We start from the raw sequence: 19,621 nt of genomic DNA, 5'->3' as shown, positions 1-19,621 counted from the left end.
ACACGAAGTACGACTTGCTCTAAAGGGTCGCTGAAAAAGAGCTTACGGTAGGACAATAGGATAAGGGGGAAATAAAAACAAGGGGCAAGACAACCGTGCAGTAGGAGGCAATACAACCATAGAACTGGGGGTAGTACAACCATGGAGTAAGGGACAATACAACCATGGAGCAAGGGACAATACTACAATGGAGCAAGGCGCAATACAACAATGGACCAAGGGACAATACAACCATGGAGCAAGGGATGATACAACCACGGAGCAGGGGGCAAGGCAACCACGAGGCATGGGGCAAGTCAACCATATGAAGCATGGTGTAAGACAGCCATTTAACAGGGGGCAAGATATCCGTGGAACAGGACAAGGGGGCAAGGTAACCATGGAGCAATGACCAATATAACCATGAAGCAAGGAACAAGACAATCATTAAGCGTCGGGCACGAAAACCATGGAAAACGGCGCAAGACAGCTATTGAGCAGGGGACAAGATAGTGCAAGGGGGTAAGAAAGCCATCGCGCAGAGGGCAAGATTATCGAGCAGCAAGGGGGTAAAGACAACCATGGAGCACGGGGAACATGACAACCATGAACCAGGGGTACGCCCAACATGGAGCAGGGAAGAAGACAACCATGTAGTAGGGTGGAGACAAATTGATCATTAAGCAGGGTGTAAGACAAACGTGAAGACAGATCAAGACAATAATTGAGCAGGACAAAGGGTATGCAAGCTATGGAGAAAGATCAAGGCATGACTTTTCACATTTAGTTTAAAAGTTCTGTATAAACTTAAATCGATGTCAAATTATAGAATCATATTTTCTTGGTTTTAATAATATAACTGGATATAATAGACATAAAACCAGGATTTTCAAAACACAAGGACAATAGACTTTTTATCTTATCACTAATATGTGACATCAATCAGCTTTCAGTTACGTGTTGATTTAAGTGAAGTTGTTAGCCAAATTTCAACTTTTTGAGAGTATGGTATTCAATAAGAAGCTTTACTATAGACCGGCGGCATTCTTGAGTAGGCGGTTAGTCTGGTCTGTTATTTATATGTTATTTACTTAAATCTTATATTTAAAACATTAAGGAAAACCGGAAAAACAACTTTAATAAAGCGATGTCTAAAATGGCTTGGTTTAAGAAATAAAGGGTGGGAGGGTTTTGTTCAAAAGCACCTTAAGATTGTTTAGATTTATTCAAATTAACGATTAAAATGGGACTTGCTACTGAATTATCTTAATATGTCTACTCGTATTCATAAAGTATATGCATGACTGCAAAGCAGAAAATTACACCCTTTCACAAGTATATGTGCAATTTGGAAATTCCGAATAATACACAAATAAAGACGGACCGTAAAACTTCAAAGAAGTGTTCAATTAGGAGTTAATCGACACTGTCATGTAAAGACTAATGAATAAAACTTTTCATTTTGACCATCAATTCACCCGGCAGCTATTGTGATGTCCATAATAAAGATCTCACAGCTATTTTGATCATTGAAAAACTGATTCGTTTATACTAAGAGGTTAAAAAAAGTCAACAATAAGTGGTGCATGTCGGAAAAAACTCCACGTGCCATCCACCAAAATCACACATAGACATATTAGAGAATCTTTCTGTGACCATTTAAAAGCCCACTAAATCTTACGTTTTATGTTCAAATTTATTTACTTTGATTTGGCCGTTTTTATTTGTAAATGTTATTAAAAAAAACAAGTTACTTTAAAAAAGACGATATTCGTCATCATTTATTATTATTTTTTTTTATGAAATTCGTAGAAATTCAACTTAATAGGAAGCGAGAAAATTTCATTGATGTATATGTCTACCATCTGAAATTTCTCCCTCACACTCTAGCGAGAATCTGAAAAAAAATCTTTGAGGGTTTCGTGTACTCAATAATGATAAAAAATACTATTTTTGAATTAAAAAATGTAATTGGGGTAAGTGATTTCTTTTAGCTATTGATTAAATAATCATAGTGTAACAACAAGTATCTTAGTTCATAAAAATGTAAAAAAACACAATTCCTAATACACTCTCAAAGATTTAATGCTAAAAATAATAACCATGACGTAACTGGGGGTAAAAAAACTCGATCAAATAATCAATTATTCACCAACAATCTGCTAGGGTTTTGGTTTTGGAAGACAGTTGTACTTATTCTACAAACATCATGGTTCGATAAACATGTAACAGGGTAATAATCGCATGGAAACCTGCACATGAAGAGATGAAGGAGATTGGTACGCGTTTATTGAAACATCCACAGATGCGTTGTCACAAACTATGAGTATATATTTGTACCCACGGGTCATTAGAACGTCAGAGAGCGGAAAAATCCGGGTAGATCTTTAAACTACTAACTGGTTTGGCGTTCTGCTACTGGTTCATTAATAGTTAACACAATTGAAAGGATTAAATAAAAATGTCGACAGCAATGGGCAATGTGAGGTATCGTGTGGCAAATGGTAAGTAAAACAACTTTAAGTTACTTATTATCTACATTTTTCCGGGTTTTAACATGTATAGACGCTACAAATGTAAGAAATAACGATTTTTTTTGTTGTTACATTGATTCCAAGTGAAAAATTGATGACTATCTTATAAATGTCTGTTTCCGTCACGATACAGTTATCAAAGGGTCTACCATTGATTAAAACATCTATCCTTTCATAGTTCCATCCACATTGGTATATTGATAAAAGAGATTAAGACACAATAGAGACGACGTTGTTTCTCAGCAGTACCTGAAGCTTCATTTTTTAAGAAGATGCATTTATATGCAATAAATTTAGGACTTTGTGATGTGTTTTACTTTAATTCCTATTTGGAGTATAGCCATGTTACATTTTTGTAATTTCAAATGTTTAGAGATGATTATTTTCTTACAACTTATTTGTCAAACTGGTATCATATCAATCAACTCTTATGTACAAATGTACAAATGAGTGATATGTTGGCTGCGGTCACTCTTGTAACTTGTGCGTAACATAGTTTTCGACCATTTAAGAACCCTTTGTGTGTGTGTGTTCCTTTCATTGGAGAATAAACTACAATCGACTTTACCTAATGTGTCCCGGTCTTTATTGTTCATTAGACCACTTCGGAATTCCTTGTGTGTGTTTCATTATTTTTGGCAGACCACTTCGTGAGTGTTCCGTTCTTTTAAAAGACCACTTCGCGTTCCCTTCTTTAGAGAACCACATCATGCGTGTTCCATACTTTTGAAAGACCACTTCATGTGCCACTCTTCATAGCGCTTGGTTAGACGATTTCTTGTTTGTTCCGTACTTCGGAGCTTAGCAGTATACTACTTCAATTGTCATGGCATTGTCGAAGACCACTTCATGTATATCACGTTCTTCAGAGCATTGGTGTGTTATACCACTTCATGTATGCTCCGTTCTTCATTCAGCATTAAAAGTTTGGTTAGATCACTTCATGTATATCCCGTTTTTCAGAGCATTGGTGGGTTATACCACTTTATGTATGTTTTTTCCTTCAAAGCATTGGTGGGTTAGACCACTTCATGTATATTTCTTTCTTTAAAGAATAAGTGGTGTAGACCACTTCATGTAAGTTTTTTCATCAAAGAATTGGTGGGTTAAACCACTTGTGTAAGTTTCTTTCTTTGAAGCATTTGTGGGTTAGACCACTTCTTGTATATTTCTTTCTTTAAAGCATTTGTGGTATAGGCCACTTCATGTATATTTCTTTGTTCAAAGCATTAATGGTTTAGACCACTTCATATATATTTCTTGTTTTAAAGCATTTGATTATACCACTTCGTGTATATTTCTTTCTTTAAAGCATTATTTTTTAGACCACTTCATGTATACCTCTTTCTTCAGTTGGTTTGATCACCTCATGTATGTTTCTTTCTTCAAACATTAGTGGGTTAGACCACTTCATGTATGCTCCGTTTTTCATAGTATTGGGTTAAACCACTTCATGTATGCTCCGTTTTCCTAGCATTGGGCTAGACCACTTCATGCATGCATGCTCTGTTCTTCATACATTGTGTTATATACCACTTCAAGTATGCTCCGTTCTTAAGAGCATTAGGTTAGATCATTTCATGTATTTTCTTTCTTCATATATTTGGATTAGGTCATTTCATGCATGTCTTATACAGGTTCATAAGTACTACATGTAGCTTATTTCATAAATTAAAAGGTTAAACGCATACAGTGTATTTTCATAAAACAATTTCTTTTTGCTTGGTAATTTTAAATTTCAAAAGAAAATGGTTTATTGGTCCTGGCAGATATTTTATATATTACAGTGCGAGAACGTTTGACACATTAAATAAACTTAAAGGCAAGTAGTCGTTACTCTATCTCCTCTATGTCACGTGCTTTGTGGAGAGACAGTGACTTCCATTTTAAATTCTTTGGTGTGACTTAGTCGGAGATCGAAACCACGATATCCCGAACTATAGGCGAGACATCTGAGAGTTAGCTGATGATCGTATTTTGTACTTATTTAGACTAAATCTTCTATGCATATTGAGTTATTTTGGTGGGTCTCTATTTTATACTTGTTTTTTATTACATACTTTTCATCTGTTATAAAAAGCAATACGTTGATGATCTACATATTTGTGATAAGTCCCATTTCCGGTCAGAACTTTGAAATTTCCGATGTCAATCCTAGATGACAGTTTTCGTTTGGATTATTCTTGTTTCCAGAGATCGCAGTGACATTGTTTAAGGCTTAATATATGAAAAAATAATAAATAAACATACTTTGCCAATATTTGTCCTGTTTCAAACTGGAATTTTAAGTACCAGCAACTCCTTCATGCTTGTTTTCTGAAGTGCTGTTGATCTTTATTCCGGACAAGTGATATGGGCACGTTTCTTGACCTCAGTACATTTTACTGTGAGTGAAATTGAAAAGAATCAATGTCCTTTAAACTTGAAATTGCCTACGTTAATTTATTTTCTTTTGACGACAGCTTATGCAATATTTTATATATAAAATATTTAAAGATTGCTTTGTAAGGTTTTGCTCGTTCAACCGTTAAGATTTTATCAAGTCCAGATTGTCATTTCCAAATGAATTCTTTTATCTGTAAAGTTTTAAGGTCGTGCTAGAGACTAGCAGAATTGTTTTGATTTGCTTTTTCCTTTGAATTTAATTGACCGTAGCTCACGGGCTGTCATAGTTTGTTTTATGGCCAATATTAAAGATGGATTTAAAAAGTGGAAGATTTGTTTTTACACTGGTGTCGACCGTCAAGAACATTTCTTTTTTTCTTGTATATTTATAGCGATATGTATGAATCATCTTGGCTGCTTGGTCTCTCAACATATAAAAAAAATAGGTTCAATACGAAAAGTTGTACCCGTTGCTTCCACATGTGCTACAAATGTATTTAAAATTAATACATTCGTATACAGGTGGTTGTTTCATCATTTAAAAATGTCGTATTTGTGCATAAAAAAGGAGGAATACTTATTATGGTAAACATATTAACTTTGTCGAAAAACGCTTCAGTAATGATAATTGTAGACTAACTTCTAAATACATCGTTGTGGTCTGGTCCATCTCTATCAGTCTGAATACACTTGCATACATCTGTAGTTTTTGTTGCACTCAGTTTTTTTTTTTTTTTTTTTGAAAATCTTTACATTGTCCTTAGACGTTTTAGAAATTACATTATTGCGAAAGAACATTGCGTTTGTGGGTTAGGAGAGACTCGTCTATCTATAAAAAAACTGATTTGTCTGTCTGTCTGTTTGTTGCAAACCAAAACTCCATAAACTACAAAATAATTATGTATAAATGTCGATTTTTTTAACGTTTATACTTTTTTCAGATCGTTATGAACCACAAACATACTATGTGGATACAGGATTCATGTACATTGAACAGGATCTCCAGACTGGAGAGGTACGCAACGTTACTGATGCATTTAAGGACCAAAATCAAAATGCTGTGGATTATCCCGTTAATAAACCACTTGCTATCACAGCTGGACCTAAAGCAGAGTCTGTCATCCAACAAAACGCACATGAGGATGTACCAGTAGTACGACGGTCAGTAGTTGCCCCCCAGAAGGAGGGTTCCGTTATCTTGCCCAGAAAAGAGGGATCGGTAATTGTCAGGAAAGAGGGATCGGTTATTATGCCACCAAATGAAGGATCTGTCATTATCAAGCGTCCAGCTGGTTCGATAATTAACGGGTCTGTGGTCCGAGGACCTGTCGCCGGTGAAAGGATCATTAATGGATCTATGGTCCGGGGACCAGTCGCAGGGGAGAGGATCATACAACGAACTGTCACTAGACCACCACAAAGGATAATGCTACCTCCTAGAGAAAGTTTTGTCGCTTCTCCTAGATTCATTTCCGCTCCTAGGGCACAAGGGCCCCAGACAGTCCGCGTAATTAGGCCCATGTCTGCTGGTCCACAAACAAACTACCGATATGTAGATAACAATAGACAAACTACACACAGACTTTATAAAACAACAATTAACGTGGCTTCCAGTGATACGGACAGTAGCAATGATGGTCCTAGGGAAGTAGTCAAAACAAGGTATATGTCATCCCCGTCAAACCAGTTCAAGAATGTCAAAGGAGTACCCACTGCCAAAATGTACGTACCTACTCCAAATACAGGTCCCTCCAAAAACTCAAATGATGACACAGACAATAGTTCTTTAGACAGTGTTGATATTAGGAAGTTCGAAAGAGAGTTAATCAAAGGCAGAAAATATAATAAGAAATGAAGAATCTAATTCATCAATGTGCAATATTTTGGAAGGAACGGAAATTCGCATCTAAAGTCAGGTAGAATATGTGGTTGGACGTAAACGCGTTTCCGAGAAAAGGAGGCGTCCAATTAATAACTGTAGTCTTAACTTTTAAATACTTCATCTTGTCATGACGCAATACTTTAGAGAAACATATCGTAGTACAATGGACTTAATTTTATTTTTTTATGGATAGGAATCAGTAAATTGAGTTTGTTCGATTCCGGTTTTCATTTGAGTTAAAAAAATTTCGTTAAATCGATGTTTAAATAGTCATTCATTTTAATGCATGTCGTGTATATTCGGTGCTTTCCCTTGTGTGCGTTCAACGTTATTTTCGATTCTCGCTGTCCATAATACATGCACCGTGTGTTAACTGATTAATAAGTGCTATTTACATGTATCTGTAACTTATATTTGAGATCGAGTTTAGCCTTTACTGTCATAGGAAAAGTAGGAATATGTAATTCAAGATTTAAACTAATCAAAAAATTTCGATACAATGCTCTAACTTATTATAAAGAAGCTTAAAGTAAGTTGTACTAAGAATCATGCAAAATGTGATTCATGGTTGGAAAGCCCACTTATTTTTATTTTTGATATTTTGTTATTCTTTTAATAGTAAACTGAAATTAACATGTGGCTTTTCATAAATTCCCTGGTCATAGGCGATATAAATTTTAAGGAATGTACATAGAATTCAAAATTCAGGGAGTTTACTCTGCAAAGACCCTGAAATACAACATAAGCTATTACAGTATATTCGATGTGAATTATCTCATAAGAACACGGTTTAGAATGAATGATTATATATTCCATCAATATTGACCCATAAAACCCAGTAACAACAATCATAATGTGTAGCCTTATTTGGAGTGTATCACATAGTAGAAAATTCGCATGACTCTTACAAAGACTTCTACTTATACATAAATAGTCCTTGAAAATTATGGTGGTTTCTTCTTAAAGCTGAATAAATGTTTGTAGTAATTTTATCTCTACAAATGCCAGATAAATTGGCACTCGAATTTTCCTACAGCAATTGTTTTATTTTGTTGTACATGTATTAACACATCTTGTACAAAAACATATTCTTCAGATTTACGTGAAGAATTATTTTCGCCAGTGCCCCTTATATAATCTTTTTATTACAAAATGCATGTATATTTTAAATATATATATATAAACCATACATGTACATACATTTGTGTAAAGTTAATACGTTGATTATTTGGGTCACTATCAGGACATGTTCAGAGTTATTTATGGTGAGAATCAAAGTAGAAAGTCACCCTGATGTCCACTTCTCCATCCGTTTTATTTTTTATTCCAAGGTGATTACGATCAATTAAATATTTCAAATTTTTAATATGAAGTTGCCAATCATAAAACACGGGCCATGTATCGGATTGTTTATTTTTCATCGGATTGTTTATTTTTCATGGCATTTTCTTTGCTTAAGTTTTTTTCTTTGCGGGGGCATAGGTCAGTAATCATATGTCTAGAATATTGCTTTTAGTTAACATTCATATCCAGGGAACAAACTTTGATACCCACAACTACTCTATACGGGTTTCAAGCACATTTTACATGAGAGTAAAATAATGTTAACTAATATCTGTAATAGCTTGCTATGTAAATATAAAAGCAGAAAACTGGTTACCGGTTGTTGGGAAGTCAAATTGGTAAATGTAAATATTTATTACGACTGTACAATGTGTCCAAAACTTCGTCATTTGTTTAAATTATGTGATATATTGCTGTTTGTATTCAATTATACGTGTATATTTACCATTTTGATATTCATAAAGTTGTTTTCTTTGTTAAATAAACTATTTTTCTCTGAAGACTTTCTCATCGTTCTTTGAGAATTGAAGCACAGAATTAGTTGATGCATTGTTATGTTTGTTCATAGTAAAGTTTACAAAATTTGGAACTATCAATGGCATATACTTGCGTACTTGTTTGCGTTTGGTAAGCCTCTGACTATTTTATTTCCTTTTGATAATCAATTACTCTTCCATTTCAGTTGAAGCAATCCTCTAAGTCATAGAAAATGGTCTCAGATCTTTGAAATAAATATTATCCCATCAACATGCGCGAATATTTATTCCAAAAACCAAAGAAAACAAAAATTCCCTTCCAAACACAACCAAACAACAAAACAACAAAACAACATATTCGGAGTTCGGTTTTTGTGTTTGCCCTCTTACATACATGTACTTGTTTTTTTTTGCTCATCTACGCGTTACTAGATAATTATTTTAAACTAGCCAGTCAGTGGAGGGTGCAGGGTTTTGCCAACCTCCTGTTTATTGAAAAAATTGTCATTTTCATGTGTAAAATTGACAAAAAATGACAAATAATTTCCTTGTACCCCCTTTTTCCGAGGAACCCCGGCTGGCACACACCCCCTTTTAAAAGTGCCTTAATCCGACCCTGCCATGCAGCAAAATTATGTTCGAGTTACAAGTATTTTAGCAGATAATCAAATTATTCCTAATTCCAAAGTAAGTCTACAGAAAAAACACATCTTTTTCGACGTGAATACTCGATTTATCCACGCATTTTTGCGTTGCACTTCATATTCGTAAAAAAAGGCTTCCGCAATTTTTTTTCATGTCATACACAGGCAAAATTATTTCACATGATTCTCACACGAATTTCACATGATTTTCACCTGAATTAAGCAAATAAACTAAGTGACTGAGTTCACGTGAAATTCGGGTGAATGGAGCCTTCACGTGAAATTCACACGAAATGTTCACATGAAATTCGTGTTTAGTGAATTTCACATGAAAATCATGTTAATTTCACGTGAATTTCACATGAATTTCACGTGAAAAATATTTGCCTGTGTATACTACAGGGTATTTCCCTGTACTTTGCCGTGTTTCAGTGTAATAATAGTAAACCAGTTGCACTACATTTTATTCACTTATGCTCGAATGTCTGTGAAAACGATATTCAAATGTGGGGATATTTTCAAGAAGACGACCCTGATCAAAAATTAGATATGGTCTTACACGTCTTACACCAGAAGCTTCAAAATAGAAAAGCAACCTCCAATATTTGACGATAACTGATTATAGAAACCGCATATCTTGTGTGACCAAAAATGGAGCTTTTATCGTCTATCCCGAACATGACATATGAGCAACTCGACGGGTGCTTTTACAAAAGCTTACAGTACCCTACCATAATACAGTTTTTAGTGGAGTCCGGGTTGCTCATTTACTTTTTTTTTTGGTTTCTTGTTGACTCTCCTTTTGGTAGTTTCAGGGAAAAGGTAAAACGATTTCAACATACAACGAAAACATGGAATCAATACCAATAACATTACGATGCCAAAGTAAAGAAAAGTTACCGGTAAAAACGCGTTAACACAAAACAATTTGAGAATAGTAAGTTTCAACCTTCAACTGTGTCTTTCTAGCGTTACAACTCTGTAAGATTTCAAGATACACATTTTAAAATTTGCAATCCATAAATCAAATGGTCATTTTAACCATTATTTTACCTGCGTTGCCATATGCCGAAGCAGATCTAGGGGTTGAGCCACTCCATCCTTCCGTCCGTCCGTCTGTTCGTCCTTCCGTAACACTCCCGCTTGTCATCACAACTCCTCTGAAACTACTCCTCAGAAATTTCCAAAAGATTTTATGTAGCAAGAACACCATATGTAGTTTTGCATACTATCAGGAAATTTTGTTTCTCCAATTTTTATGTATCAGCTTGTCATCACAACTCTTCTAAAACTACCCAACATAATTTTATAAAACTTGATATGTAACAAGAACACCATATGTAGTTGTGCATATAATCAGGAAATAATGATTCTCTAATATGTATGGGAGTTATGCCCCTTTGAACTAAGATATTATGTATCAGCTTGTCATTGCAACTCCACTAAGACAACCCAACAGAACTTCATAAAACTTGATATGTAGAAAGAACACCATGCATATGATGTTGTGCATATCATCTGGAAATTTTGATATCCTAATTTTTATGGGAATTGTGTTCTGTAGTTACGTATATCCGTCTGTAACACTTCTTATGTCGCATTTTCCTCAGCAGTTATACAGCTGCAGCGCGACGCAGGTCCAGACATCGAGTGGTCTGGCTTATTTATGTAGAACTCAAAAACAGCAATTGCCATGGTTTCCTTTCAAAGGTATAAGGAGTTGTCTTGCAACGTAGAAATGTTACTGTAGTCCATATTAAATATCACTGGATATGGTACGAAGATTGTCGAAACATTCCAAGAAACCTCTTTAAATTTGTGATACATTCCATTATAAACATGCATTTGAAAATTTATATATTATTCTGATTAATACGATATTCCGAAATATAAGATGTTTGCAAAATTAATTGAAAAACCCCTCTGCATTGTCCAAAATAGCAATTCTATTAGAAAAAATACCAAACTTCCCATCAATCATATAAGAAGCCTATCTTTAGCTTTGGTAAAGTTTCTCAAGGTTTTATACATTAAACATATTTTAAATCAACATTTCTAGAGTGCAAACATTACATCCGTTCAAATTGCTCCGAAGCCTGCTTTAATCCGATGATTAAAATGAGTAAGATATAATATGCAATGTAGACCTATAATAATGTAAATACAAGTCTGTTAATATAGTTCAAGATGTTAGTCGATTCAAGTCAAGTTAAAAAGTTTACCGAAAAAAATGCATGGGAATTTTCCTCCATCTCATATGCTAAAAAGTTATCTCAGTTGAAGAATTCGAATAAGTGGAACGTATAAAGACATCATGGAAGTATGAAATATTTTCGCAATAGCTTTTTACCAATATCACGACATTAGAGCTAATTATTGTGAAAAAATGGAGACATGTTATCTCAACTTGTCGTGAACGTATTGATATCTTTCGACATAAACTATCGCAATTTTATAGTTTAAAGTTATGAAAATGCCAAGTACTGTCAGCTACAAATTTTTTGCATTGTGATAAATCATCTTGACTTTTTTTGTGACATAACTTGAATTGTTGACGTATTATTTCGACGAACGCGAAATTTCGCGATAATTTATCTTTACAAACCACGAAGAACTAGCTTTTGTCGAGATATTAAGTCAATAAGTCAAGTTAATTCACGAAAAAGTCAACATGGTATATCGCAACTCACATGTTTTGTTGTTGACACTACTTGGCATTTTCACAACTTTAAATTCTCAGATTGCAATAGTTTATGTCGACAGATATCGTAACTTTTTCGACCAGTTGAGATAATATATCAGGATTTGTCATGATAATTAGCACATAAAGTCGTTGTATTAGTATAAAGTTGTCATAATTTATCGTGAAAATATTTTATGTCAAAGGCACAAGTTGTTGCCGGTTCCCTTAAAGTCGCGATAATTCAAGTAATTATATCGAACGGTCGACAGAATTATCTTAACTATTGCGAAAAATTATCGTGACTTTTTGAGATAAAATTGTCATTTATGTCGACAAAATACCCAAATTGTCACGACTTTTCGAGATAATTTTTTGCGACATTTGTTTATCACGATGACTGAAATAGACTTCCATATACATATATATTGTAAATCCCTCACCCTTTGTTTTGATTAAAAGCGATTTCAGCTGTCCTAATATAAAAAAATCAGATGTATTTGATGATGATAGGGGTTTTACGGCCTTGACTATCCTTAAGGATCTCGCACGACAGCCCCCTACAGGGATTCTGTTAGTAATGTCAGTTAGTAGTAGAAGGTAGCGGGGCCCAGCCTTCGGGATACCTGACCAAAGGACTCAGAGTATTCCCTACTAGCGGCTAGGCTGCTGTGTTGACGCTCTGGCCTACTCCCAGACCCCAAGTGAGTCCAAGAGCGTTTCTCCACTAATTATTTGGGAGTAGGTCAACGTGTAGAGTGAAACAGAAGTATTTACATGAACAGTTGATTACATAGGTTTGACAATTTGACATATCACGTGACGATATTGCCGCGGGATAATATTACCTGTTACTTCTACAGTGGTTAACGTAGTGAGAACATTTTCTTGCATTTTCTCTGCAAGAAAAAGACCAGACAATGTCTGTACAAATGAAGCAAAGAAGAGGTTATTCCACCCGGGAATCTAGTAAGTTACTGCATGAATTTTTGCTATTTTGAAGTTTCACCTGTTCATTGATAGTTTTTCACCTGAGCATCAATTTTGTGTATTGTCTGAGGAGTTAGGAAATACACGTTGTCAAAAGTGGAGAACTGTTCCACGTTATCAAAGTGTACCCGTGCATGAAGCTTACGTTTTCAACCACCCCCCCCACAGAGTTCGTTGTAGTTATTGTACCCAAATTCGTGATGGACCCAGTCTTTCGTAATTCAGACTACAGGGTGTCTGGGACTACATGTAACTGACGGTCTTCGAAAGGGTTTGTAACTGGGATTTGTGTGACCAGTAGGTCTATGACAAGCCAAGAAAGAACAGTAGACTTTTACCAAGATGGAAATCAATTGCACCTGTGTAATTCAAAGGTCTGGCATTTTGTAAAAAATATTAATTGTCATTGACCCTGCACCCTCCCTAAAAAAATAAAGTTTTGTGGAAACCAATGATGTACATGTATAACTGTTTTCTTTGATCTTGCAGTCGGCTGTAAACCATATTCATATGTTAAACCCATAATCAAATGTACCAGGCGCGGATCCAAGGACTGGTGTGCCGCGCATACACCCCCCTAAATCGGTAAAAAAAAAATCGTCACCACAAGTTTCACCCCATAATATTTTTTGCCTTTGCTTTGCTTGCATTCAAATCCTGGATCCACCCTCATACATTTAGTTTGAAAGTTAGAATGTAAGAATGACCCACATAATTGGCAAAGTACATGTAATTCCTATATCTGTTGGCTTCTAATCAATATAAGGGATAAATCAATAAATCAATAGATCTATAAAATATCCAAGGTTATTTAACACATCCCTGAGAACACAAAACCTATCATAAGGTGTGAACAGCATGGTCTTCTATATACTAAATGTACATTAGAATTAAACACAAAAACTCCACTTTTCTGTCATTTTAGGGAGTATAAAATTATTTCCTGTTCCATGGCTTCCATTTCAATTTGTCACTAAAACCTGTACATGCTTAAAATACTAACAGTGTTGAAGTGATTATTAAATATAATTTAGATACAGTGTACAATTATATATATGTTCTATATTCATTTTGTAACTATATGCTTACCATATATGGATCTATCTATGATTTGCTATGCACCAGTTTGGTTTTCTTAAGCATTCATGAACATGTACAAGATATTGTGTTTTTTTTTAGTTACAATGTCCATATGGTATTAAGCTTCCCTCTTCCTTCATATGTACCTATGTCAATAAAACCTTGTAACTGCATGATTGCCTAAAAGATGAAAGCCCTATGACAACATTTTGTTTTTCTCCTAAATATATACATTACACAAAGATTATTGATTCAAAATTATTGTAATTTGCCCCTTTTCAGATTAACTGTACCTTTTTGTCTTAAATTTTCTGCTTGCAACCTCAACATGTACTAATGCATTAAAATTTTCTTCATTTTATTTTGTTGTCTCTCTATCCTTTCAAACAAGATTATGGTACATGTACATGTATACAAGAATGTCAATATGCATATGGCATATCATACAATATTCTTGTTTTGCTTAATGCTTTCATTCAAGGGGAGATATTCCAGTTTAAGATGTATTCAGAACCACATCAGAAGCCAGGATATACATGTACTTTTGTGAACTTGCTCACAGCATTTATTTCCTGGCTTAAAAAATGAAAGCGTTAGTTCAAGGAAATGTTTTATCATGTACATATACATTGTAGGTGTTTTCTTCTTAGCTACATGTACATTACTGTCAACACAAATTTTAATTTTTCCACTCCCCACAGCAGAGATATTTTGAGTGGAGTCAGTGTCTCCACTCTCCACAGTGGAGTCACCATTTCAAAAATTGTCTGTAATTAACATCTCCTGTTTTTATGCCAAGATATATTTTATGGTTCTATTAGTTTAACAACTTTTCTGTAAAGGGTAGACAAAATATTGAAGACTATTGAATTTTGACAGTTTTATCCTGGTTTTTACTTTGGTGGAGTCACACTGGAGTCACTGTGGAGGACATGCGTGACCACTGTGAAGAGTGGAGAAATTAAGATTTTGGTTGATAGTAGACTACTAGTGTACATGTATTTGAGTGTTTTCCATCTGTGTTTAAAGAAAAGATGTGAATCTTCATGTACCTGGATTAGAAACTAGCTAGGATAATGATACATGTACATGTATGTTGTCTGGAAACCTATTGTATTTATTATTAATGCATCATTAAGGTGTTACATGTATAGTACATATTTACATGTACATTACAAAAAGTACAAGCACATATTGGTTAATTTTGAAAGTTGAGAATATGTTGCTAGCTGGTAATTTAGAAAGAAAAGATGCACTTGTTCTAGTTACTAGGATCCGTATATCTATAAGTGTTATTCGTCTCTTATTTTACAAATAAGATATTCAAAGAACTCCAATCATATATTAACTGTACTGCAAATTTTGATATGCTGTACATGTGTTTCAATATGAGGAACCTCTCATCAGCAGCACTAGGATCAAATACGTAGGAAGATTTAAATGAAAAAAATATAATTGTTTTCAAGAAGTTCTCAAAACCAGAAAGCATCTATCCGTCACCAAGATGTTCTACCATACATGAGCAATACATGTAATGAAACCTCAGTATTTTAATGTATTTTGAGATTTGTAATACTGCACATTTTGATAAATATGGCACATAAAATATAATAATATTATGTTGATATCTGTGTTAAGTACAAATGCATTCAATCTTTTTATGCCCCTGCAACGATAAGTTGGGGGGCATATTGTTTTACCCCTGTCCGTCCGTCCGTAATTCTGTCCATCTGTAATTCCAGCCGTAATTCTGTCCGTCCCATAAGTTTTCCACACTTTTTTTGAAAATCCTTGAAGATATTGAACTGATTTTTTGTATGTGAGTCTTTCACGATTAGTTACAGATTGAGTTAAAGTTTCATTCTGCTACGCTGAGTTTTACCAAAAATATGGGCCCTGGACTTTAAAAATTTCATGGAAATAACAGTTTCCACACTTTTTGTAAACCCTTGAAGATATTGAACTCCTTTTTGGTATGTGAGTCTGTCATGATTAGTTACAAATGGAGTATAAGTTTCATTCTTCTACGCTGAGTTTTACCAAAATAATGGGCCCTGCACTTTAAAAATTGTACTGAAATAATAGTTTTTCGCTTTTTTTGTAAATGCTTGAAGATATTTGACTGCTTTTTGGTATGTGAGTCTGACATGATTAGTTACAGATTGAGCTTAAGTTTTGTTCAGCTATGCTGAGTTTTACTCAAAACCACATGCAGGGGCATCATTTGTGTCTCACAGACACAATAACACATCTGACAAAATGCTTTTTCCATAATGAGTTATGATACAGCTGTATGAAGGTTTAATGCGGGGGCATCACTTTATCTAGTTTTTGTTGAATTTAAAGCAATCAAATAATTTTGAGAAATATAGTGGGTGTTTGTTGAACTTCAACATTTTTATAGCATTTAAAAAACATATTGAGAAATTTATATTGCTGATTTACACTCTGGACATATAATTTACATGTAACATAAAAAAATAACTAGGGTTGCATGTACTCATTTATAATACCATGACAGTTGATTAAAGGAATGGTTTCCAACTTTCCTATTTTTACCTTAATATTGCCATTTATGAAACTGCCTAGAGTTTATTAGTTCAGAAATTTTGTTGTAGCATTTTTTTTCACATTGACTGAATTTTCTTCTGATTCAAGTCATCATCCTGCTAATGTCATTTTAATCATGTATATTGCAAGACTTGCATGTACACGTGTATACATACCATGTAAATCTCCATGACTTACATGTTCAACTACACAAAATGAATCCATTTAGAGTTTGCAATTTTGAAAATGGCAAGAACATAACGGAGAAAACTTAATGTAGTTAGAGGTATCCGGATACCAAATGTTTATATAATAAGTTTCCTAGGTCATTTTTCATTGATCCAGTGAAGGAGGCATTCTTTTTACTTTTGTATTGCACGAAAAAGGGAAGAGGAGATTTTCGTTTATTTTATTTCATTATTAATGCAATGAAATTTGGAAAGAGTTGGGGGAGAGCATGGAAATAAGGATTTAAATGAACTTGAATGGCCTTGAGAATTAGAAAGATTTTCTTGTTTGAAGTGACAAAATTTCTATTCATAATAAGAATTTTTTTACATTGAAACTTTTCCAATATAAAAATGTAAATTGGCCAAAATATGAGGTTTGGTTAATAGAGAAAACTCTCGTCAGGTACATGTACACTTCATAGCTAATAGTTGTTTAGTTGACCATTCGATGACCTCATCTATGTTTTTATTATCTCTGAATTATTCCTGAACAATGAATGTAAAGTATATGATTCAGGTTCTTTAGATATGTACATGTATGAAAGAAAAAATGATATTAAGGCTTTGGCTGGTTGCCCCTAGGAAGGTCAAACATAGGTAAGTACATGTAAACTGGTAAAATTCTAAATACCAAAGGGGAATAATTCAACTTTTGTAAACTTTCCAAGGACAAATTGATTGTTGTTGTACATTTGCCTTAAGACATGATTGTGTATCAGAACATAACTTTAAATGTCATAATGATCTAAGAACTGGCTTGTTTACATTGTTAACATGTACATGTATGTAGCTGTAAATGTTAACATGTACATGTATATAGCTGTAAATGTTGATTATTATGTAATACATAGACGTGAACTTTTAAAACATGAACCAAATATTTTCTGATGTACATTAAACTACATGTATAAGAGGGCTCACTCAGTTACCATACCATACATGTGCAGTGCATCATTTACTTTAATCTGTATCTATAATGTTTAGCACTACAGAATCTCATGATAAGATTCAATATTGTTGAACATTAAAGAATTTCTGTAGTAGAAGGGAACAATTTGCCCAAAAACTCTTTAAGTCCTATGGTCATTTCATTATATGTATATTTAAAAAAAAATATACATGTAAGGATGGAGAATGAAATGCAGGATAATTCATGCATGGACACATTATGGGTTAAAAAAAAACCTGTGATTTTCAAGAATGTTAGGTGTTAATATTCTGGAAGGTCTTTCTCATACATCTGATAGATTGTACAGATTTACCTCCCCTTTAAAGAAAAATCCTTAAAAGAACTAATTATAATCTAATTGTTATTTAACAATGATTATTTAATTTGAGTATTTAAATAAAACTCAGTCTGTCAGAAAAGTACTAGACAGTACCATCTGATAAAGTGATCTCCTAAGATATCAATTTTCACAGATTGACTGTCAATTGAGCATATTTTGGGGTTTCAATTATTGTGGTTTGAAAGCATTGTTACATATATATAAAAATATTATTTTGTAACTTCAAATTTTCATGCTTTTCTGTTCATCGGGACAATAATGAGAATAAATGCACTCCAATGACTAATACTTTTACAGCTGTACAGTAATCTGAAGAATTAAATTGTGTATTAAAAAGAAAAAAAATTTTGTCCACATTCATGCTGAGATACTGTGCAATTACAAAGAAAAGTCATTGGTTATAACTTCAGGCACTTAACCGAGGGGGCAAATGAGCTTAAACTTGGTTAATTTTGACAATTTTGATTCAAAAATACCCTTTTAATTCCACGCCTCCCCCCCCCCAAAAAAAAAAAAAAAATTACGAAAAAAAAAAAAACTAAAAAATCATGGTGTTGGACGGAGAATGTATTGATAAGATCTAAGTTCAGCACATTTCTAATTTTCTAATTACATCCATTGGTCTAACCCTATAGTTACTTGTCACTTTAAAAAGTGTATAGTCTTCATACTTGTACTTGTAACATTAAAACAAGTCCAAACAGTTTAAATATTTGATCATCTTTTCTGTCTATTGATTGAAGGTTAATATTGATGACCTACAAGTTTCACCCATAGGTATGAACAGAGATTTAATTGTCTAGATTTCACAGCTGAATGACTCGAAGCTCAGTCTATGTTATAACCAAACCATGGTAATCCCACTGAAAGACTTACCAAGGTGTTTCGACCAATCATTGACGAGTTTTATTTATAGAAACCTGTTGGATGGATCTACCTGGTATAGATCTTTGATGAATATTTTTTCTGTTTACTGAAAGAACCGGTTTTGTGAGGATAATTTTAGAAAGTGAATGATAAATCCTATTGGCAAAATAATATGGAGGGCCGTCGATACATTGAACGTAGAGGTTTGTTTATAAGTCTGTTTCATCATGTATGATATAGCTAGTTCGATATATTGGCCAGTTTTTACTTTGTTTATCATTATCTGTAGTTTTTTACCATTATTGGTCTGAAGGCAATGATCTACTGATTTATAACTTTCTGCCATCTTAGTTCATGTTAGGCTTGACTTTACGGTTCATTTATCAACAACTGTTTTAAAAAGTTTAAAAAGTAAATAGTTGTTTTAAAGTTTTGGAAACTTTTCATGAATGAAGCCTATGTTGATAAAAGAAAGATCATGATAATGCTTTTGTTAAATACATAAACTTCAGACCAATGGTGCCCCCCCCATTATAGCAGCATGTAGAGTACCTCCTTCCTTGTTTTACCATGTCTTTGGTAGTTTTTATTAAGGATGTTGACTTGCTGTTTTCCTTTTCCTATACTAATACCATTAAGTGGACATAATCAAGATTCTTGCACCGACCAGTCATTTTAATGATGAGTTGTT

At 33.9% G+C, this 19,621-nt stretch overlaps 2 protein-coding genes across 5 annotated transcripts in view; both read left to right on the top strand.

Moving 5' to 3' along the window:
* Positions 1–2,338: 2,338 nt before the first annotated feature.
* LOC148609772 (uncharacterized) lies at positions 2,339–8,624 on the top strand. Its single transcript, XM_088541311.1, has 2 exons — positions 2,339–2,483; positions 5,840–8,624. Exons 1-2 carry the CDS (start codon positions 2,441–2,443, stop codon positions 6,751–6,753), a joined length of 957 nt encoding a protein of 318 aa, XP_088397437.1. The 5' UTR covers positions 2,339–2,440; the 3' UTR covers positions 6,754–8,624.
* A 4,122-nt stretch (positions 8,625–12,746) lies between these two features.
* LOC148609771 (1-phosphatidylinositol 4,5-bisphosphate phosphodiesterase delta-1-like) overlaps positions 12,747–19,621 on the top strand; it is a 69,037-nt gene continuing 62,162 nt past the window's right edge. For 2 of the 4 annotated variants that reach the window (XM_088540907.1, XM_088540905.1), the window contains exon 1: positions 12,752–12,893. In XM_088540907.1, coding sequence (XP_088397033.1) covers positions 12,845–12,893 — 49 coding nt within the window. In that variant the 5' untranslated portion in view covers positions 12,752–12,844. Of the gene's footprint in view, positions 12,894–18,905; positions 19,134–19,621 lie in introns of those variants that run through there. The other 2 variants (XM_088540911.1, XM_088540906.1) reach the window with 2 other exon arrangements.

The sequence above is a fragment of the Perna viridis genome, chromosome 8, assembly GCF_037379345.1.
Source record: "Perna viridis isolate PV_CMFRI_1.1 ecotype Kerala chromosome 8, ASM3737934v1, whole genome shotgun sequence".
NCBI classification, from domain to species: domain Eukaryota; kingdom Metazoa; phylum Mollusca; class Bivalvia; order Mytilida; family Mytilidae; genus Perna; species Perna viridis.
This window is presented reverse-complemented; position numbering and strand designations above follow the sequence as displayed.